This window comes from Hyperolius riggenbachi, chromosome 4 (assembly GCF_040937935.1).
Source record: "Hyperolius riggenbachi isolate aHypRig1 chromosome 4, aHypRig1.pri, whole genome shotgun sequence".
NCBI classification, from domain to species: Eukaryota; Metazoa; Chordata; class Amphibia; order Anura; family Hyperoliidae; genus Hyperolius; species Hyperolius riggenbachi.
This window is the reverse complement of record NC_090649.1, coordinates 64081855-64105423: the sequence shown is the minus strand read 5'-3', so window position 1 is coordinate 64105423 and position 23569 is coordinate 64081855. Positions and strand designations below refer to the sequence as shown.

Below are 23569 nucleotides of genomic sequence, written 5' to 3'. Positions count from 1 at the left end.
TGGTAATAGCTGGCGAGCTAACAGTTCCGCCACACCAGCTGTCAGGTGCCGGGCAAGGGGGTGACTGGCAGAAATTGGCTTCTTCTGCTCAAAGATTTCCTTCACGGACACCTGGCTGCTGTGGGCAGAGGAGCAGGAACCGCTCAAGGGCAGATGCGGAGTGGTGGAGGGTGGCTATGAAGGTGCAAGGGAGAAAGCGGCTGAAGATGCTGCACCTGAAGGAGGAAGAGGAGAAGGAGGGTGATTTTTCATTTGTGTGCTGCTTTTGCTCAGGTGCTCTTCCCATTGCAGTTTGTGCCTTTTCTCCATGTGCCTTCGTAAGGCACTTTTCCCTACGTGAGTGTTGGCCTTTCCACGGCTTAATTTTTGAAGACAGAGGCAACAGATGGCATTGCTCCGATCTGAGGCAGACACATTAAAAAATGTCATGTTAGGTGGCAATACATGCCACCGGACACTGCCACCAGCTGTTTCTGACAACGAGCTCCCCCTGCTTCTTTCAGCAACTCATCTCCTTCTACTCCTCTCTGACTCCCCCTCTGAACTGTCCCCCTGTTCATCTCCTCTGTTGGGAACATACGTGGGATCCATATCATGGTCATCATCATAATCATCCTGCCCAGCTTCGCTTGCCTCAGATACCTCCAAAACTGCACCAACAGCAGTTACTTCATCATCTTCACACATTACGTCCATAGTGCCGCCGTCTAACTCACACATATGAGGTGGTGTAACTTGCTTAGTGCCTTCATCTGGTTGTAACAATAATGGCTGTGAATCAGTTAATTCCCCACCATTAACTCCTGCGAAGTGTCAAATGCAACGGATGTGGTGCTTGTAGTAGCACTGGTGGCTGCGGAAGATGAGGTGTTCTGTGTGAAATAGTCAACCACGTCCTGACAATCTTGGGAGTTGATGGGACGTGACTTCTTTTGAGCACTGTACTTTGGTCCAGGGCCGCACAAAATCACATCAACATGACTTCGCACAGACCTGCTGGGTGGCCTTCCTCTGGGTCTGCCTCTACCTCTGCCTGTTTTGTCCGTTGTGTCCATATCGGGGGGGAATGAAGTGAAAGGTATGCACTGACTTGACTAATACAATGCGCAGTCACACAGGTGCAGTTAACAGGTATGCATGGAGTGGTATATAACACTGCATGCACGCACGTAGGTAGGTGGGTGCACTGAACAAAACAGGTAGGTATATGCAGTGATGAGGTGGGCGCACTGAACACAACAGGTACACCTGTCACACACAGACAGATAGCAGACAGGCACAGTGACACTGCGTGCGCTCAACTCACGTAGGTAGGTGGGTGCACTGAACAACAGGTAGGTAGGTATATGCAGTGATTGGTATTACAATGTGCACTTGTCACACACAGACCGGTAGCGGACAGGCACAGTGACACTGCGTGCGCTCAACTCACATAGGTAGGTGGGTGCACTGTGAACAACAGGTAGGTAGGTAGGTACATGCAGTGATGGGTATTACAATGTGCACCTGTCACACACAGACAGGTAGCGGACAGGCACAGTGACACAGCTTGCGCTCAAACTCCCGTAGGTAGGTAGGTGGGTGCACTGTGAACAACAGGTAGGTAGATATATGCAGTAATAGGTATTACAATGTGCACCTGTCACACACACAGGTAGTCACTGAATGTGCTGGGCCTGGCAGTGGCACACGCACAGTATGTATTATCAAGGGTGTCTATGCAACACAAGTGTCAGTGGGACACACAGAAAAAAAAATAGATCACAAGAACGAGATTAGCTCTCAAAATAGCTGTTGTCGGGTGCTATTTTAGCAATAAGAATCAGCAAGGAGCACGCTAACAAGCCTACAAGAGCCCAACTAATCTTTCCCTATGAGAGAGTCAGCAGCAACTGTCCCTTCTCTATTTACTTCAGGCACACGAGTGAGTATAATGGCCGGCGGGGCCTGCCTTTTATAAGGGGGGGTGGGGCTCCAGGAGGGAGTGTAGCCTGATTGGCTACAATGTGCCTGCTGACTGTGATGTAGAGGGTCAAAGTTGACCCTAATGGTGCACTATGGGGGCAAACCGAACTTCCGGAAAAGTTTGCGGTTTTCCGCAATCGTGAACCACCAGAAGTTCGCCGGGAACCGTTTGGGCCATCTCTAATGACCTTTGCCTATGTGCTGCACAGTTGCTCGTTTGATGTCATTACATCCATTTGAGCTACGCTTTCAAGTTTTATGCAGCTGTAGTCCCTAGTTTTGCTAGTGTGGTGCACCTGAGTGTGTGATGTCTGTTGGTTGCATCCCAGGGTGGCCATCCCATTTTTATTTTTAGATTCATGTTTGTTTGATCCTTTTGATGAGTGTAGTGATGTTGTTTGTGATGCACATGCCAGCCATCTAGTGATCCACTTCCTGATTTTCTGGTATATAATAATAATAATAATATTAATAATAATAATACGTTCTTCTAACAAAGAAGCAAGGGAAGTGCAAGCAGACAATGCTGTGTAGACATGTAAAGGGAACCAGATAGCTGGAAGGGGAGGAGTAAGAGAAACTATCTGTGAAGCACGGTGGTGTAGTGGTTAATTTATAAAGTGCCAGCATATTCTGTGGTGCTGTACAAAGTAAGAAAAGCAAACAATGGGTGCATAATGATACAGACAATGGTATTACACCAAATATGGACGCTTGCACAAAATACAGAATGGGTGATTACAATGACAAATGTAACATAATGAATACAATGTATAAGTATGCAGTATACATACAGGTAGTGTGTGCTTAGGTTATCTAGTAGAAGTACAACTTGGGCAGAAGTAGAAGGGGGAATGGCCTAAGGTAGAGCGTATGCTTGTTGGATTTTTGGAGTTTTGAGGGAGCGTTTCAAGATTTCAAAGGTTGGAGAGTGACAGATGTGCTGTGGAAGAGCATTCCAGAGAGAGGGTGAAGCACGTGAGAAGTCCAGTATACGTGAATGCAGGGAGGTGATTCTAGAGGAAGACAAAAGAACGTACAATTTGTTTCATTGTTTTCATAGTTATCGGAAAAGTACGGCTCGGTGTTCAGCATCCAGCTGGGTTTGGACAAGATGGTTGTGTTGTGCGGTTATGACACCATTAAAGACGCTCTTATCAATCATGCCGAGGCATTTTCTGCCAGACCAGTGACTCCATCATTCGAGAAAATATCAAAAGGATATGGTAAAATCTTCATCATATGATCATAAATCATAAAATATATATTATATGTCCTATAGTTGTACAATAAAATAAAGGTCTAAAAGACACTATAACGCCCTCTTACTTTTACTGAAGCCCTCTTTCTTAATGATGCCTTCTTGAAACAGAAAGTATTTGCAATAATTCACCTTTAAGTGGCTTCCCACATTTGAGGAACATTCGTTAACTTAAAGTAGTTGTAACTATTTGTTCTTTTTTTTTGCAGGTCTCATCTTGTCTAACGGGGACCACTGGAAGATGATGAGAAAGTTCACTAATTCCACATTACGGGATTTGGGGACAGGGAGGGAGTCTATAGAGAGCAGAATTACTGCAGAGACCGGATGTTTAATCCAAAAATTTGCATCCTTTAAAGGCGAGTTTGTTTTTGTGTTTTCTCTTATCCTTAGCGATAGTATTATTATTATCACATTCGGTGCTATGCCCACCATAGATCTGAAAGCAGAGCATTCATTTTGAGTGGTTAAGATGAAGTATGTGGGATTGTAAGGGCTTATGGCTATTATACTGTATATAGGCATGGTCAGAAATGCCCATTTCTAATATTCTGTTTTTCCAATCCTTGAGGAGTATTTTTTAGTCATTTTTTGCAGCAGAGAATGCAAAAATCGTAAACAGCAAAAATGGAAATCGGAAGAATGGATTGGTCTAAAATTAAAAAGAAAAAATTTGCAGAAAAATTGTGCAGTCTCTGATTGGTCCAGTGCTCCAGAGTTCTGTGATTGGGCTCAGAATACTGAGTTGTGATGAATCAGATTTCCGTGGAATTCTGATCAGAAATGCAGACATTTCAGTTCTGCAGAATCCGAATGAACATCCCATAAACTTCCATTAGCGGCAAAAACGCTGCGTTTCTGCCGCTAGTGGTAGTCTATGGGCCGCAGGAAAAACACATATGCGTTTTCAAACATGCATTTTTAAAAACGCTGGTTTCATTGCATAATATTCAAAAACGCACATAATGAAAGTCGATGGGAACACAAAGGTATGCATTTTTCATGCATTTTCCATGCGTTTTTTTATTGTTTTGTGATGTATTTCCGCTTCCTGTTGTCTTCCTAGTATTTTGCATAACACGCAAGCTGAAAACTCACACAAAACTCATATGCGGTTTGTATATGCGAACTCCAGATGCATAAAAACGCACACAAAATGCTTGAAAAACTCATATGTGATGAAAAAAACGGCAACGCAAACGCTCCAAAAACACACCAAAAATGCACACACACAAAAAAAACACATGGCAGAAAATTCGCCCTTTCACGCACAGCCATGTGTGCACCCAGCCTGAGAATCCCCCATGAGGAGATAGAATACAGTTGTGATGGCTATAAGGGAAAGTAATTTTATTTTACGGGCATTTTTTTTTAAAGATTCATAGCTGGCTGCAAGCTGTAATGTAAAGATAATATTTAGTACCATGGGTGCTCGGATACCCCTTTTCAAAACCTGGGTTGGGCCGGATCCGGATATCCAGATATCCGGATCCAGGTCGGATATTCGGATTTAGCCATTTTGGTATCTGGCCCGGATCGTATATCCGACCCCACTATCCGCGATATCCGGGCAAATTCGGATATCTGGATCGAAAACCCGGAAGTGCCCTTTTAATTGCTTTAAAAAAGTTTTTTAGGGTCAATGAGGCATGTAGCATCATTATTTTTTTTAAAGGGGAACACTAATTGATGATGTGGGGACTTAAAATCCCCCCCCCCCAAAAAAAAAATGGCTGTCAATTAACTTTAGGCCTAGGTTCCAGAAAGCGGTCGTGCAGCCCACATTGTGTCCAAAGTCCAAAGTGCAAAGTGCCACGTGCAAACACGTGCAAAGTGCCATGTGCAAACACGTGCAAAGTGCCACCTGCAAACACGTGCAAAGTGCCACCTGCAAACATGTGCAAAGTGGCACGTTGCACTTTGTACGTGTTTGCACATGGCACTTTGCATGTGTTTGCACTGGGCACTTTGCACGTGGCCCTTTTCATGTGTTTGCATGTGGCACTTTGCACGTATCACGGTGCACTTATCACGTGTTTGCACGTGGCACTTTGCACGTGGCACTTTGCACGTGTTTGCATGTGGCACTTTGCATTTTACATGTGTTTGCACGTGTTTGCACGTGGCACTTTGCACTTGGCACTTGGCACTTTGCATGTGTTTGCACGTGGCACTTTGCACGTATTTGCATGTGGCACTTTGCACGTGTTTGCATGTGGCACTTTGCACGTGTTTGCACGTGGCACTTTGCACGTGTTTGCACGTGGCACTTTGCACGTGTTTGCACGTGGCACTTTACACTTGGCACTTTGCACGCGGCACTTTGCACGTGGCACTTTGCACATGTTTGCACGTGGCACTTTGAACGTGTTTGCACGTGGCACTTTGAACGTGTTTGCACGTGGCACTTTGCACGTGTTTGCACGTGGCACTTTGCACGTGTTTGCACGTGTCACTTTGCACTTTGTGCTTGTCACTTTGCATGTGGCACGCGTTTGCACATGGCACTTTACACGTGTTCCTATTCCCTAATCCCTAACCTAGCCTGAACTGTAGCTAGCTAAGGCTTATAGCTGGCCAGCAGGCAGCAGCTGGCCTGGTCTGTGCACAGCACACACACAGACACATAGCAGCTGCCTGCAGCACTGGAGCACAGCACACACTCTGTCTGTCACATAATGAAATCAAGCTAATTAACAATTCAACTATAGTGTAGTGATAGTGAGGGGGTTAATCACTGAACAGCTTTAGGTTTATAACTGTGTACCTGCAGCCCTTGCTACTAGGCCATCAGCACTGGAGCATGTCTCTCAGTGAGCATTCAGCAAGCTAGGACGATCTGTCTCATCATGGCAGCCCTCATTATTATACAGGGGGGCTGGTCAGTGTTCCTTTCTGTGATTGGGTGCCAGAGTTTAGGCTGGAAGCCCTCTGATTGGCTCAATGAGGTCAGGTGGGGCTGGCCAGGGTTTCCCTCTGTGATTGGTCGCTGGGGTTTCTGCTGGGAGCCCTCTGATTGACTCCCATGAAGTCCTGGACCTCTTACAGTATTTCAATGGTCAGATATCCATGGATATCTGTGGATATCCGCATAGCCCAGCCAACTATCCGCAGATAGCTATCCGGATTTGCCCAGGTATTTGGAATCTGGATCAGAGGTCGGATAGCTGAAAAAAGGTTGGATATTTGAGTTACCCGGATATCTGGAATCCGGATAAGCACCCCTGTTTAGTACAATAAGATGTAAAAAAAAAAATAGTTACACCATGCCATGCCATTGATGATGGATGGTTTTATATCTAAAGCAGAACTTCTCTTTGACAGTGAATTTCAGCAGATTAGTAACATGTATTTTCTGCTTTCAGGGAAACCCTTCAAAAATCATCCCATCCTCAATGCCGCTGTAGCGAACATCATTATAGCCATAGCACTGGGTCAGAGATTTGATTATGATGATCCTACTATACAGAAGTTCATACGTTTAGTACATGAATGTGTCAACGGCTTTGAAAATGTCATGACCAAAGTAAGTATGACCTGTAATGGGATGGATGACCAACAACAACAACAAACAACATTTGTAAAGTGCTTTTTTCCCGTAGGACTCAAAGAGTATAAGCATGGGTAGGACCAGTATTTAGCTGATTGGTAAATTTTGGTACAGAGGAAGAAAGTCCACAAATGCCAGGCTAAACAGGTGTCTTTACTGTCCGGATTTGAATAACTCCAGTGACGGGGCTGTCTTTACTGTGTGTGGTAGGGGAATTCCAAAGGGTAGGAGCAGCATGACAGAAAGCTCTGGCTCCAAAGGTTTTGAGGTGCACACTGGGAGTGACCAAGTTTCCAGGTGAAACTCGAAAAATTAGAATATCGTGCAAAAGTACATTTATTTCAGTAATCCAACTTAAATAGGGAAGCTAATACAGTATATGACATATGAACCCTTTGCAGATGTTTTGGATTAATTAGCTGATTAGAGCCTGACACTTTGAGCCTAGAATGTTGAACATTTTCACACTATTCTAATGGTCAGAGATTTTGGGGCTCTTATAAGCTGTAAGCCATAATCATCAAAATTATAACAAATAAACACTTGGAATATCTGGCTTTGCATGTAATGAGCAATTTCGTACATTAAAACAAATGCAATAACACACCTGTGTGCTGGTATTGTGTGATTTCACCCCTCTGGTTCGACTCCTCTTTAACAACAAAAAATTATATGTGCAAGAGGATGAAGCTCAAAGGCCTCAAATACTGTATATCACCTTAAAGTGGATTCTAGATAAACTTTTACTCATTGCATAATTGTGTTCCTTTCATATAGTTTATGATTATTATTTATTTATTATATTTATTTATATAGCGCCAACATATTCCGCAGCGCTTTACAAAGCACAATAAGACGACAAGGAGAACATAGATACAACTAACAAATGTACAGCAGAGTTCCAAGCAGTACAAATATTGTTACAAGAACAGTAAACATTAGGAGGATGACCCTGCCCTTGCGAGCTTACAATCTAGTGGGTAGTGGGGGACACACTAGGTAAGGGGGTGGAGGATGGATGAGGCTGTGACCCTTGGTAACAGTAAAAAAGGGCGCAGGAGGCTAGTGGACAAATCGGGCGCCGCCATTCACTCCTATAATAAATATCGTTTAATGGGCGCCCGATAGGAAAAAAGGGCGCCGGAGAAAAATAACGTTTTAAAAGCGGCGCCCGGAGACTTAATGTTTTATTACTGCTTCTCATGATTACACATTATTTAATGATTTATACATTTTTAAATATTATTTTTAAACGAAAAACAGTACAATATTTTTTTTCAAACATTATTTTTAAACGAAAAACAGTACATTTTTTTTTTTATACATTATTTTTAAACGAAAAAACCAACAGGGGGGGTCTTAGGTTTAGGCACCAACAGGGGGGTCTTAGGTTTAGGCACCAACAGGGGGGTCTTAGGTTTAGGCACCAACAGGGGGTCTTAGGTTTAGGCACCAACAGGAGGGTCTTAGGTTTAGGCACCAACAGGGGGTCTTAGGTTTAGGCACCAACAGGGGGTCTTAGGTTTAGGCACCAACAGGGGGGTCTTAGGTTTAGGCACTAACAGGGGGGTCTAGGGGTTAGGGGTAGGTACAGGGAGGGTTACTTAGGCACCAACAGGGGGGGTCTTAGGTTTAGGCATCAACAGGGGGGTCTAGGAGTTAGGGGTAGGTACAGGGAGGGTTACTTAGTATTTTTTTTTTTAAACGTTATTATACGTTTCACTATTTAAACGAAAGATTAACGTTTTTACAATTGCCGATTTAATGCACATTATTTAATGATTTATAACTTTATAAAACATTAATTTTAAACGAAATACAGTACAATACATTTTTAAACGTTATCCATGCTTATCGTTTAAAACCCCGCACCCTTTTTTCCCAGCGCCCCTTTTTAACGTACGCGTGACCCTTTGCCTCTGATTACATTGTGACAGAGAAGTAAATAAGGGCTATAGAATGTTATAAGCTTGTCTGAAAAGGTGTGTTTTAAGAGTGCGTTTGAAGATGTCCAGGTTTGGAGCATGACAGGCTGTGGAAGAGAGTTCCAGATAAGGGGTGATGCTCGTGTAAAGTCCTGGATGCGAGCATGAGAGGAGGTGATCAGCTTAGAAGCCAGGAGAATTTCTTGGGAGGAGCGAAGGTTGCAGGAGGCACAATATCTTGAGATTAGTGAGGAGATGTATGGAGGAGACAACTCGTGGAGGGCTTTGTATGTTAGAGTCAGGAATTTGAACTGGATCCTCTGGGTAATGGGTAACCAGTGGAGAGAATGGCACAGTGGGGCTGCATCGGAAGAGCGTGTGGAAAGGTGAATGAGGCGGGCCGCTGAATTTAGAAGGGATTGGAGAGGTGCTAGCCTGTTTTTTGGTAGGCCACAGAGCAGAGTGTTGCAGTAGTCTAGGTGGGAGATGATTAAGGCATGAACAAGCATTTTGGTGGCTTCTTGTGTGAGGAAGGGACGGATACAGAATATATTTTTGAGCTGGAAATAGCAGGTGGTGGTTAATGAGGCAATGTGAGGTTTAAAGGAGAGCTCTGAATCAAGTATAACCCCCAAGCAGCGGGCCTTAGTGGTTGAGGTTATTGGGGTGTTGTCTACTGTTATAGTTTATGGGGCATTCCTCAAGCCAAATACTTTTTTGTTTTGTTTTAATACTCTAATTCCCTATAAACTAAACAAGCCTCGCCCACAGCTTTTCACAGTGCCTTGGCACTGTAGCAAGAGCTTATGGGAGCTCAGTCTGGGCAGGAGGAGGAGGAGGTTACTAGCCAGAGATTTCAGAGGCAAAGGAGAGGAGGGCAGAAGAGAGGGGACTGAATATACACACAGGCAAGCTGATAGCATCTCCAGCCCTCAGCCTGTGACAATGTGACAAACAGAACATTAGAGATGGCCCGAACTTCCAATTTTAGGTTCGCGAACCTCCGCAAGCATGCAAACTTTTGCGAACCACAATAGACTTCAATGGGGAGACGAACTTTGAAAATTAGAAACATTTATGCTGGCCACAAAAATGATGGAAAATATGTTTCAATGGGTCTAACATCTGAGTTTTTGCATAGATGAGTGGGATAGACGCCAAAAGTCCCGGAGAAAAATCTGGATTTGACGCAAAGCAGCGTTTTAAGAGCACAAATCACATTACATGCTAAATTGGAGGACTAAAGTGCTTTAAAGTGAACCTAAAGCCAGGCAAAAAAAATTAGATGAACTCACCTGGGGCTTCCCTCAGCCCCCTGCAGCCGATTGGTGCCCTCGCAGCCCCGTTCCGATGGTCCAGGACCCGCCAGCGAACACTTCCGGTTTGGCCATCACCGGCCGACAGGCATGGGAACGCGAGTGATTGTTCGCGTTCCCAGCCTGTATATCGCCCCCTATGCTGCTATTACGGCCTCCTGGAGCAATCACTCGCGTTCCCATGCCTGTCGGCCGGTGACGGCCAAACCAGAAGTAGCCGCTGGCGGGTCCTGGACCATAGGAGCGGGGCTGCGAGGGCACCGATCGGCTGCAGGGGGCTGAGGGAAGCCCCAGGTGAGTTCATCTCATTTTTTTTGCCTGGCTTTAGGTTCACTTTAAAACATCTTGCATGTGTATACATCAATCAGGGAGTGTAATTAGAGTACTGCTTCACACTGAGTGTAATTAGAGTACTGCTTCACACTGACACACCAAACTCACTGTGTAACACACTGCAAACAGCTGTTTGTGTAGTGACGGCCGTGCTGGACTGGTGCGCACATGGCAAGAGTGCAGGCGATAGTGGTTTTTAAGCCCATACGGTCGCCAGGCTGTGGTAGCTCAATGACAGAACAACAGTGACTATCCAGCTGATCGAATTGGGTCTGTCCACAATGAAGCAACCACCTTATTATCTTTGGTGTGCCACCCCCCCCAAGACACTCATATAGCTGGCAGTCATTGCTTCATTGTGATACGCAAGCCCCTTCACCGCGGCAAGGTAACGATCATGAAGGGGAATTGACACATGTACATGCCTTTTGTTTTGTTGTTGAAGCTGCAGTGCAGCCAGAAAAATTAGGCAGGCATGTACACGCTCCACAAAAATTATTATAGCGGCCACTGCTAGCAGTGGCCTTAAAAATTCAGGAATCCACCAGGAATCCTGGACCCTGTTGGTGGTGGCGGAGAAGGCAGTCAAGCGGCCTGCAGGCTGAGATGCTGTGTGCAGGGCCGGTTCAAGTAACAATTGGGCCCTAGGGCAAAATTAGCCTGGGGGCCCCCCAAAAGACACCCCCGACCAAAAAGCGCCATAAGAGGCCCTTTGTTGCAGATAAATTTCCCTCCTGGGCCCCTGAGCTGGCTGCTGACCCTCCCCCAATCACCTCCCAACTTAACAGACTCTGCAGAGTCCCTAGGGAGCAACAGTTAAGATGGGGAGGGACACCTTGGGGGCCCCAACAGGCTCTCGGGCCCTGGGGCAATTGCCCATTTTTTCCTATGGTAGCTCCGGCCCTGGCTGTGTGGGGAGCAACTTAGTCATGGGGCAGGCAGTCACACAGTGTGCAGGCAGAGATGCTGTGTGCGGGGACTGACTTAGTCTTCGGGCGGGCAGTAGCCCTTCGGGATCCATGCCTTATTCATTTTGATAAAGGTCAGGTACTGAACACTTTTTTGACTTAGGTGACTTCTCTTCTCAGTGACAATGCCTCCAGCTGCGCTGAAGGTCCTTTCTGACAGGACGCTTGAGGCAGGGCAAGACAGAAGTTGGATGGCAAATTGGAACAGCTCTGGCCACAGGTCAAGCCTGCGCACCCAGTGGTCCAAGGGTTCATCGCTGCTCACAGTGTCTATATCCACACTTAAGGCCAGGTAGTCGGCTACCTGCCGGTCGAGGCATTGGTGGAGGGTGGATCGGGAAGTGCAAAGGCGAGGCGTTGGACTAAAGAATGTACGCATGTCCGACATCACCATGTGATCACTGGAGTGTCCTGTCCTTGCCTGCGTGGACATAGGAGAAGGATTACTGGCAGTGGCACCTTTATTGCGTTGTGCTGTGACATCACCCTTAAACGCATTGTAAAGCATAGTTGCCAGCTTGTACTGCAAGTGCTGCATCCTTTCTGCCTTCAGGTGATTTGAAACATCTCGGGCCACTTTGTGCCTATACCGAGGGTCTAGTAGCGTGGCCACCCAGTACAGCTCATTCCCCTTGAGTTTTTTTATACGGGAGTCTCTCAACAGGCTGGACAGCATGAAAGACGCCATCTGCACAAAGTTGGAAGCAGACGTACTATTCATCTCCTCTTGCTCTTCCTCAGTGATGTCAGCTAAGTTCTCCTCCACCCCCAGCCACAAACAATACCACTGGAAAGTTGAGAAGCACAGGCCCCCTGCGACACCTGCTGCAGTTCTTCTTCCACCTCATCCTCCTCCTCCAAAACAACACCTTCCTCATCATCTGACTCCTCTTCCCCAAACGACTCTTCCTCCTCCTCCTCCTCCCTCCTTTGTGCTGCCGCAGGTGTTGAGGAATCATCTGCTTCTGCTGAGAATTGATCCCACAACTCTTTCTTCCGTTCCTGTTCCTGTTCACGCTCCTCCACAGCTTGATCCACCACTCTACGCACGGCAGGCTCCAGGAAAAAGGCATACGGGATCAAGTCGCTGATGGCGCCTTCACTGCGACTCCCCAGGTTTGTCACCTCCTCAAACGGCCGCATGAGCCTGCAGGCATTTCGCATCAGTGGCCAGAACTTCGGCCAGAACATCCCCATCTCCCCAGACTGTGTCCTTTGACTGTAGTTGTAGAGATACTGTTTGACGGCTTTCTCCTGTTGTAGCAGGCAGTCGAACATCAGGAGGGTCGAATTCCAATGAGTCAGGCTATCGCAAATCAAGCTTCTCTCCGGCAAGTTGTTTCTCCGCTGAATATCGGCAAAGCGTGCCATGGCCATGTAAGACCATCTGAAATGCACACACACCTTCCTGGACTGCATTAGGACATTCTGTAAGCCTGGGTACTTAGACACAAATCTCTGAATTACGAGATTGAGCACATGTGCCATGCAGGGTACATCATGTGTCAACTTTCCCAATTCAAAGCCGAAAGCAGATTGTTACCGTTGTCACACACCACGTTGCCGATCTCCAGTTGGTGCGGGGTCATCCACTGATCCGCCTGTTTGTTCAGAGCAGCCAGAAGAGCTGCTCCAGTGTGACTCTCCGCTTTGAGGCAAGACATGTCTAAGATGGCGTGACACCGTCATACCTGGCATGCAGCATAGGCCCTGGGGAGCTGGGGCTCTGTAGTTTGAGAGGAGATCGCAGCACCAGTAGAGTTGTGCTGCCACTCAGCCAAGGAAGAGGAGGAGGACGACAGTGAAGAGGATGTAGCAGGAGGAGAGGAGGTGGCAGCAGGCCTGCCTGCAAGCCGTGGAGGTGTCACTAGGGCCGCTGCACAGCCACGTACTCCCTGCTTGCCAGCAGTCACCAGGTTGACCCAATGGGCTGTGTAAGTAATGTACCTGCCCTGACCGTGCTTGGCAGACCAGGCATCCGTGGTCAGATGGACCCTTGACCCAACGCTATGTGCCAGAGATGACACCACTTGCCTCTCAACTTCATGGTGCAGTTTGGGTATCACCTTTTTAGAGAAATAATTGCAGCATGGTATCTTCCACTGTGGTGTCCCAATGGCCACAAATTTACGGAAGGCCTCAGAGTCCACCAGCTGGTAAGGTAACAGCTGTCGAGCTAACAGTTCCACCAAGCCAGCTGTCAGACGCCGGGCAAGGGGGTGACTGGCAGAAATTGGCTTCTTCCACTCAAAGATTTCCCTCACGGACACCTGACTGCTGCTGTGGGCAGAGGAGCAGGAACCACTCAAGGTGAGAGGGGGAGTGGAGGAGGGTGGCTGTGATTGTGAAGGTGCAAAAGAGAAAGCGGCTGAAGATGCTGCACCTGAAGGAGGAAGAGGAGAAGGAGGGTGGCTTTTCTTTTTGGTGTACTGCTTTTCCTCTGGTGCTCTTCCCATTGCAGTTTGTGCCTTTTCTGCATGTGCCTTCATAAGGCAGTTGTAGCTACGTGGGTGTTGGCCTTTCTACGGCTCAATTTTTGGAGACAGAGAGAACAGATGGCATTGCTCTGATCTAAGGCAGACACACTAAAAAATTTCCAAACCGCTGAGCCCCCCTGGGGTGATGGCACTATGGTGGCATCAGCAGCTGACGTTGAAGGGCGTGTTGGCTGGCTGTCCATATGTGGCGATACATGGTGCCGGACACTGCCACCAGCTGTTTCTGATGACAAGCTCCCCCTGCTTCTTTCAGGAACTCGTCTCCTCCTACTCCTCTCTGACTCCCCCTCTGAACTGTCCCCTTGATCATCTTGTATCTTAGGATCCCACGTGACATCCATATCATCGTCATCATCATAATCATCCTGCCCAGCTTCGCTTGCCTCAGACACCTCATAAACTGCACCAACAGCAGGTACTTCATTATCCTCCTCCTCACACCTTACGTCCATAGTGTCGCCTAACTCAGACATATGAGGTGGTGTAACTTGCTTAGCACCTTCATCTTGTTGTAACAGTAGTTACTGTGAATCAAATGGAAGTGTCAAATGGAACAGATGTGGTGCTAGTAGTAGCGCTGGTGGCTGCGGAAGATGAGGTGTTCTGTGTTAAATAGTCAACCACGTCCTGACAATCTTGGGAGTTGATGGGACGTACCTTCTTCTGAGCACTGTACTTTGGTCCAGGGCCACACGAAATCACATCAGCATGACCTTAAACAGACCTGCCGGGTGGTCTTCCTCTGGGTCTGCCTCTGCCTCTACCTTTTTTTGTTCATATCGGTGGGTATGAAGTGAAAGGTATACACTGACTTGACTATTACAATGTGCAGTCACACAGGTGCAGTTAACAGGTATGCACGGAGTGGTATATCACACTGCGTGTGCTCACGTAGGTAGGTGGGTGCACTGAACAACAGGTAGGTATATGCAGTGATGGGTATCACAAATGTGCACCAGTCACACACATGTACCGTGAACAGGTACAGTGACTGGTGGTATTAAATAGCACACTGCGTGCGCTCACGTAGTTAGGTTGGCGCACTGAACAACAGGTAGGTATATGCAGTGGTGGGTATTGCAAATGTGCACCTGTCACACACATGTACCGTGAACAGGTACAGTGACTGGGGGTATTAAATAGCACACTGCGTGCGCTCATGTGGGTAGGTGGGTGCACTGAACAACAGGTAGATATATGCAGTGCTGCTAGGTATTACAAATGTGCAACTGTCACACACACACGTACCGTGAACAGGTGCAATGACTGGTGGTATTAACAATGCCAGCGCTCACGTAGGTAGGTAGGTGGGTAGGTGGACTAAACAGTGAACAGGTGCAGTGATTGGGATTACAAATTTTCAGCTGCCTGTCACACACACAGGTAGTCACTGAATGTGCTGGGCCTGGCAGTGGCACAGTAGGAATTAAGGGGCCAAAGGCCAGCTGCAACTGACTGGCAGGGCTGTATATAAATATAATGCAAGTGGGCCACACACACACACACACACATAAAAAAATAGATCACAAGAACAAGATTAGCTCTCAAAAGAGCTGTTGAGGGGTGCTTTTTTAGCAATAAGAATAAGCAAGGAGCAAGCTAACAAGCCTACAAGAGCCTAACTAAGCTTTCCCTATGAGAGTCTGCTGCAGCTCTCCCTTCTCTAATTACTGCAGGCACACGAGTGAGTAAAATGCTTGACGCTGCCTGCCTTTTATAAGTGGGGGAGGGAGGGCCTCCAGGAGGGAGTTTAGCCTGATTGGCTACAATGTGCCTGCTGACTGTGATGTAAGGGTCAAAGTTGACCCTAATGATGTACTATGGGGGCGAATCGAACTTCCGATAAAGTTTGCGGTTCTCCGCAATCGCGAACCCCGGAAGTTTGCCGGGAACCATTCACCGGCGAACCGTTCGGGCCACCTCTACAGAACATGGCTGCCCTCATTGTATCTGTAACGCTGGCTGTGATGCAGGCTATGAAGTGTACACTGAATATACAATAATCGAGGTCAGATCGTCAACTGAGGTCATACACGAAGTCAGAGATATGCGGTACACAGGGACTGACGCAGAGCAAGGTCGATAACAGACTAGGATCATACACTGCTAATCAAATGGCTAAAGTTCAGTAGTCTAAGACAGGTGCGAAAACGTTATATAGGCCGAAGTCATACACATAGGTCAGATGCCAGTCGTATTGGAAGGATCAAACAGGAGCAAAGTCAGGGACGGGCAGAGTCATACACAGATATCAGATGGCAGTAATACAGAGGGGCTAGGCAGATTCGAGGTCAAGAGGCAGGCAAAGGTCGATACCCAGAACAATATACAATATTACAATAATACAATACTAACTGACTAGAGTACATATATATCGCGCTGTTGCGTAATATATGAAATGTAGCTCTCTGGAATATTGACTAGACTAAGTAGTAAAGCAAGTTCCAGCGCTCAGAGAACTGAAAGCTATAACGGACAGCAAGTAACTGCATGTCCAGGGTTTATATAGCAGGAATAGAGCACAGATCAAGTCCCCAGGAAAATCGGACCAATCAGCAACATCTCTGCAGCAAGTGTCAGCTGACCACAGGAATCAGCTGACACACTTCAGACACGCCTCCTTAACCTATAAAGGCAGTTCTGAGCTGTGCGCGTCCTCCTATAGAGACTGCCAGAAACAACATGCTGACCCACATCTACAGGGGAGCCGGGGATGCGAACATGCTGACTCACGTCTACAGGGGAGAGGGGGATGCGACTGACCAAAGCGGAAGCTTCCTTCAGCTACTCAGAGCAGCCTCCAGAGACAACACCAGGTAAGTTTGTTACAATGAACAGGAATAAATAATCATAAAATGTTGAAGCTGTATGCATAAACTTTAGATTATATATATAGACAAGTTACTTGTTATAGTTAGTTTTTCATCTCAGATCCGCTTTAAGGGGAGAAACAATAAAAACTCAATAAAAACTTTAAAACATTTTTGCATCAGAAGCATAAAAAAGCAAGTCCCATGAGAATTGATCCTATAGATATGTTGCACAAAATTCACATTCCAAAAAAGAGAGTTTAGCATGTTCAGCTCCTTTACTCAGAATCCTGCTTTATATGCTTCTGAATCAGATGCCTTGGATAGACAGCCACCACTACACCCCAGTGAGCAACTCACCGTGTGTAGTACTCCAAATACTATATTAGAGGTGCAGTGTTGGACATGACAGCTCCTAGGAGTACTCTACGTGTTCTGTCAGTCATGAATGATTTGAATCACTGGAGGACTAAGTCACTGATGCTACAGTACCAGAGAGTATCCTACTTCAAATGTAAAAAAAAAAAAAAATACTTACCCAGGGCTTCCTCCAGTTCCATAAACACGTGTAAGGCCCTCGCCGTCCTCCTCCGGTCTGCCGTTCAGCGGCAATCAGCCCTAGTAATTGGCTCAGTCGCGTCCAGTTTATGTCTTCTGCACATGTGTGGACCTCCCGCGCATAGGCAGAAGACCCAGACTGACGCAAGTGAAGCAATTACCGGGGCTGATTGCCGCTGATTGGCAGACCGCAGGAGGACGGCGAGGGCCTTACACGTGTTTATGGAGCTGGAGGAAGCCACGGGTAAGTATCGGTTCTTTACATTTTAAGATATCTGGTTTACTTTAAGGCAGAGCTGATAGTTTAAACCAGAATCAATTGTGGTGGAGTAGCAATCACGCTGTGGGTAACCACAGTTGCTGACGTAAGGCTGAATTATCTCAAATACCTTCTGTTTTAAGAAAGAAAATTACGCTGAGCGTTCACTAGAAAACCCAGAGGATTGCAATATCCTTTTTGGACTGGTTACTGAAGAGCAGGAGAGGTGTACCGAGTCTGGACATAAGGCACCAGCTGCACTTATTTAAGGGTTGGTTCACACCAGGGGCAATGAGATGAGCTTGCTAGTCACTGTCGGCAAAGCACTAGTGCAGTGTCACCCTATGTGGGTGTTCCACAGCAGCGTTTGGATCTGGTTGTAGCATGCAGCATTTTTTGGAGTGATTAAGTTTGGATGAATCGGTAAAAAATGCACATTCATTCAAAAATTGCTCTGAAAAATCGAAATGAAAAATTGCTAAGCGCTAGCAATTGCGTTTTGTGGTGTACAGCTTTACACAGCTATTGCGTATGTATTTTCTTTCAGCTTTACAACAGTTTCCCATCAGTGGTTGGCTTACTCCCCGGCAGCCATCAAACACTTTTTAAAAGCTTTCAGGAGATGAAGGATCTCATAAAGGAGTCCATCTCCAACCAGGAACTGGATATCAATGACCAGAGGACCATTTGTGATTCCTACCTGGCCAAGCAACAAAAGGTACAGGCTCCTTCACTTCTTAAAGGACAACTGCAGTGAAAAGTAGATGGAAACTGCCATATTTATTTCCTTTTAAACAGCACCAGTTGCTTGGTAGCCCTGCTGGTCTATTTGGCTGCAGTAGTGGCTGAATAACACCAGAAACAAGCATGCAGCTAATCTTGTCAGATCTGTCCATAATGTCAGAAACACCCGATCTGCTGCATGCTTGTTCAGGGTCTACGGCTAAAAGTATTAGAAGCAGTGGATCAGCAGGACAGCCAGGCAATGTGCATTGTTTAAAATGAAATAAGTATGTCAGCCTCCATATCCCTCTTGCTTTGGTTGTCCTTTCACCACTTCACCTCCAAGGATTTTTCCCCTTAAAAACCAGAGCAATTTTCACCTTTTAGCGCTCCTTCCATTCATTCGCCTATAACTTTCTTGCTACTCATCACAACAAAACCATCTATATCTTGTTTTTTTGTTTTTTTTTGCCACCAATTAGGCTTTCTTTTGGGGGTACTTTTTGCTAAGAATTATTTTATTATTTTAACCGAAAAAAGAAAAAAATTATTATTTCTCAGTTTTCGGCCATTATTGTTTTAAAATAATACATGCTACCGTAATTAACCACTTAAAGGGATACTGTAGGGGGTCGGGTGAAAATGAGTTGAACTTACCCGGGGCTTCTAACGGTCCCCCGCAGACATCCAGTGTTGGCGCAGCCACTCACCGATGCTCCGGCCCCGCCTCCGGTTCACTTCTGGAATTTCAGACTTTAAAGTCTGAAAACCACTGCGCCTGCGTTGCCGTGTCCTCGATCCCGCTGATGTCATCAGGAGCGCACAGCGCAGGCCCAATATGGTCTGTGTCTGCGCAGTACACTCCTGGTGACATCAGCGGGAGCGAGGACACGGGCGTGCAGGAGCAGTGGTTTTCTGACTTTAAAGTCAGAAATTCCAGAAGTGAACTGGAGGCGGGGCCGGAGCATCGGTGAGTGGCTGCGCCAACACAGGATGTCTGCGGGGGACCATTAGAAGCCCCAGGTAAGTTCAGCTCATTTTCCCCCGACTCCCCTACAGTATCCCTTTAAAGGGGTTCTGTGGGGGTTTCTGAGGCAAAAAACTGCCACTTACCTGGGGCTTTTATCAGCCCCCTGCAGCGGTAATGTCCCACGCCGTCCTGCTCCCATCCGCCGTTCCCCGCAGCGGGCACCGGGCTATTATTCGGCTGTCACACAGACGAATAATGCGCGTTGCCGCGCCTCCGCTCGCGTCATCTGAGGCTTACTGCGCAGGCGCAGTACAACGGGTTCTTGTACTGCGCTTGCGCAGTAAGCTTCCGATGACGCAGGCGGAAGCGAGCGGGTGCGCGGCCACTCTAGCGCAGCCGCAGTTGGATCCCATGCCACTTAGACCGGGGCCGGCGGCGGAGAACGGCAGATGGGAGGAGGACGGCGTGGGACATGACCGCTGCACGGGGCTGATAGACGCCCAAGGTAAGTGTCTGTTTTTCTCCTCCGCAACCCCCCACAGAACCCCTTTAAGCCCTCGGTCGTTTTCACTTTATGCATCTGAGCAATGTTCACCTCCCATTCATTAGCCTATAACTTTATCACTTCTTATCACAATGAACTGATCCATATCTTGTTTTTTTCGGCCACCAATTAGGCTTTCTTTGGGTGGTACATTTTGCTAAGAGCTACCTTACTGTAAATGCATTTTAACAGTAAGAATAAGAAAAAAAAAACCTGAAAAAAAATCATTATTTCTCAGATTTCGGCCATTATAGTTTTAAAATAATACATGCCTCCATAATTAAAACCCACGTATTGTATTTACCCATTTGTCCCGGTTATTTCACCGTTTAAATTATGTCCCTATCACAATGTATGGCGACAATATTTTATTTGGAAATAACATAATAATAATTCTGTTTTGCATCCATCACTATTTACAAGATTATAAAAAAAAAAAAAAATAGAAATATTTCAGCTTTACATAGATATTTAAAAAGTTTAGACCCTTAGGTAAATATTTATGTGTTTTTTTAACCACTTTACCCCCGCCCGTATGAATTTCTCCGTCCCTTTTTCTATCCTTTCACCCCCAGGGACGGAGAAATCCGTACTTTCCGCGCTCCCGCCGCTGCCCGCGCTCCCGCTCGCTCTAGCGCACACTCCCGCTCGTAAACACGCCGCCCGCCGCTCGCCCGGAGATCAATGAACGGGAAAATCCATTCCCGTTTGTTGATCTGAGCCCCGCAATGATCTGCTGCTTTTCCGCTAAGCAGCGCGATCATTGTGAAAAAAAAAAAACTTACCCAGCCTCCTAGTACTTCCTCCAAGTGTCCGGAAGGACGCTTGGGGGTTCGCATTAAACAAAAAGTTACTGTTGCCATCTTGTGGCCAAATAGTAAAACTACACCCTAAAGCATTTTTCACATACAAATCATTACTTATACACAAAAAAAAATAACTCATTACCTCCCACACTCCCAATATTTTTTTTTTTTTAAATTAAAACATTTACAATAAAAAAAAAATACATAAATAGTTACCTTAGGGACTGAACTTTTTACATTTTTATGTCAGGAGGGTACAACACTGTTACTTTATAAACTATGGGCTTGTAATTAGGGATGGACGCAAAACTGAAAAAAATGCACCTTTATTTCCAAATAAAATATTGGCACCAAACATTGTGATAGGGACATAATTTAAACGGTTTTATAACCGAGACAAATGGGCAAATACATTTCATGGGTTTTAATTACAGTAGCATGCATTATTTAAAAACTATAATGGCCGAAAACTGAAAAATAATGAATTTTTTCCTACATTTTTCCTATTTTCCCATTAAAACATATTTAGAATAAAATAATTCTTGGCATAATGTCCCACCTAAAGAAAGCCTAATTGGTGGCGGAAAAAACAAGATATAGTTCATTTAATTGTGATAAGTAATGATAAAGTTCTAGACGAATGAATGGAAGGAGCGCTTAAAGGTGAAAATTGCTCTGGTGCTCAAGGGGTAAAACCCCTTAGTGGTGAAGTGGTTAATTGTAATTTCTTATATTTTTTTATTTTTATTATTAAACGTTTTATGTGGGTATTTTTGGGAGGGTGGGATGTAAATAGTATTTGTTTGGGGTAAATATATGTGTATTTTCATTTTTTTTTTTTACTTTTAGATGTAGTTTTAATTTTTGGCCACAAGAAGGCAACCTTGAGTTTGTTTACATGACGTCACTCTAAGCGTACAATGTACGCTTAGAGGGACATAGGAGACAGAAAAAGCGAAGCTTCCGAGAGAAGCTGTTGCTTTTTCTGCGGGGGAGAGGAATCAGTGATCGGGCACCATGGCCCAATTCATTGATTCCTTGGCTAACTAATCCACAGCCGGGAGCGCGCGTGCATGTGCGCGATCGGCCGCGGGAGCGCATATGTCCTTCTTGACGTATAACTACGTCAAAGAGGACAAAGTGGTTAAAACCCAGACATTTTATTTGCCCATTTGTCCTAGTTATTGCAACGTTTAAATTATTTCCCTAATACAATGGGCTTGATTCACAAAAGCATGATAACTGCTATAATGGCAGTTATCATGCGATCTGCAGTTATAACGCGATCTATCGCAAGTGAAGGTCTGCGCACATAAAGCATTATTCCGCGTGATAAACGAACGTTTGCGTGCGATCACATGCGTATTTCAAGCGCATCATCATGCGCAAACATTTGTTTAGCACGTGGAGTAATCCTTTACATGCACAAACTTTTGCGCACGGCAGATCGTGTGATAACTGCCGTAATAGCAGTTATCACTCTTTTGTGAATCAAGCCCAATGTATGGCACCAATATTTTATTTGGAAATAAAGGTGCATTTTTTCAGTTTTGCATCCATCACTATTTACAAGCCCATAGTTTTAACTCTCTTGACATACATGTTAAAAAAAAGTTCAGTCCCTAAGGTAACTATTTATGTATTTGTTTTAATTGTAATTTTTTTAATGCAATAAAAATGGGTAATTATGGGATAGTGTGGGAGGTAAAGTGTTCATTTTAAATGTACTGGTGGGTCTTTTAAAAAAAAAAATGCGTGTAGGTGTAATTTTACTGTTTGGCCACAAGATGTCCTCGGGCACTACTTCCTATTGCGTACTTATAGTAAGCTAAATAGGAAGTAATGCGTGGACGTGTTATGTCAGAAGTAACAAATGATTGTGGCATCTCATTGATGCAGGCGATCATTCACTCGGAGACAGAGATCATTAAATGGGAACTGTGTCAATGAATGGGAACAATCGGCAGCAATAACGAGCGTGGGAACGAGCAGGAGTGCACGGCAGCAAGGGACATAGTACCTACGTCCCTGCAAGGTGAAGAGGGATTTTGCAGGGACGTAGATACTCGTCCTGGGGAGGGCAAGTGGTTGATTCCATGCAAAATAAAACTGAGATTCTTTGTTTACTACTAGTTATTTCTAGATGTGATTATATAGGACAATGAATCCTCATGTGTATTTAATGTTCCTTTGTGTCAATGCAGGAGAAGCCACAATCCATTTTGTACTTCAACACTGACAACCTGCTGGTGCTGGTGTCTGACCTTTTTCTTGGGGGGACAGAAACAATCTCCACCACCCTACAATGGGGACTTCTGCTAATGATCAAATATCCGAAAATACAAAGTAAGAAAGCAGTATTGACTGTTGCTGCTGGGCTGCAAATAAATGTATATTTCAGAATCAGAATAAATTATTTTGCCAAATACAAAGGAGTTTTACCCAGAATTGGTTTGGCTCATACAGGTCTGGGGGGGGGGGGGGATCGTGAGAAAAAGGGGGGGAAATGTCTGAAAGCCAAGAGCCAAGGCTGCCATACTACGGCGCCACCATTTGCACTTGGCTATCATCTGGGGGGCAGAGGGAGGTGAAGGTTCAGCGGTGATGACACAGATCTTCATGATAGAAACCAGTGGTGATGGCTGATGCTGCTGAGGATTTTGATTGCTTACATCTGGCAGTGCTGGCAAAGGTGTTCCAGGTCCAAAGGTGCAGTAGCTTAATTTCTGTGGTTTGTCCTGACTCCTGGGCAGCATTCAGCAGGGTTGAGCAAGATAATCTGCTGGTCACAAAAGCGGCCACCCGCAGTGGCCCTTACTTCCGGATTAGCAGCTGGCATCATGGAGGGGCTGAACCAAAGGTGTCCTTGCTGCGGTGGATGGAGTCGGTATCCAGCTAGGCCAAAGGTGTCCCAATCGGCGCGGTGTCTGCCGACCTCAGTGGAGCCCCCACCTCCTTGGTAGCAGTGGTGGACTCCATTCGACCTGTACCTCCACAGTCAATGGACACAGGCAGCGGCAAATGTATATTAGTGCATTACCGTTAGCTTTGTTAATACATGCAGTGAGTATATATATGTTCAC

The 23569-nt window shown here is 45.8% G+C and overlaps 1 protein-coding gene across 1 annotated transcript in view; it reads left to right on the top strand.

Moving 5' to 3' along the window:
• LOC137571249 (cytochrome P450 2K6-like) overlaps positions 1-23569 on the top strand; it is a 136132-nt gene that overhangs the window by 91684 nt on the left and 20879 nt on the right. The window contains exons 3-7 of the mRNA XM_068280124.1: positions 3029-3191; positions 3436-3585; positions 6592-6752; positions 17991-18161; positions 22691-22832. Coding sequence (XP_068136225.1) covers positions 3029-3191; positions 3436-3585; positions 6592-6752; positions 17991-18161; positions 22691-22832 — 787 coding nt within the window. The remainder of the gene's footprint in view (positions 1-3028; positions 3192-3435; positions 3586-6591; positions 6753-17990; positions 18162-22690; positions 22833-23569) is intronic.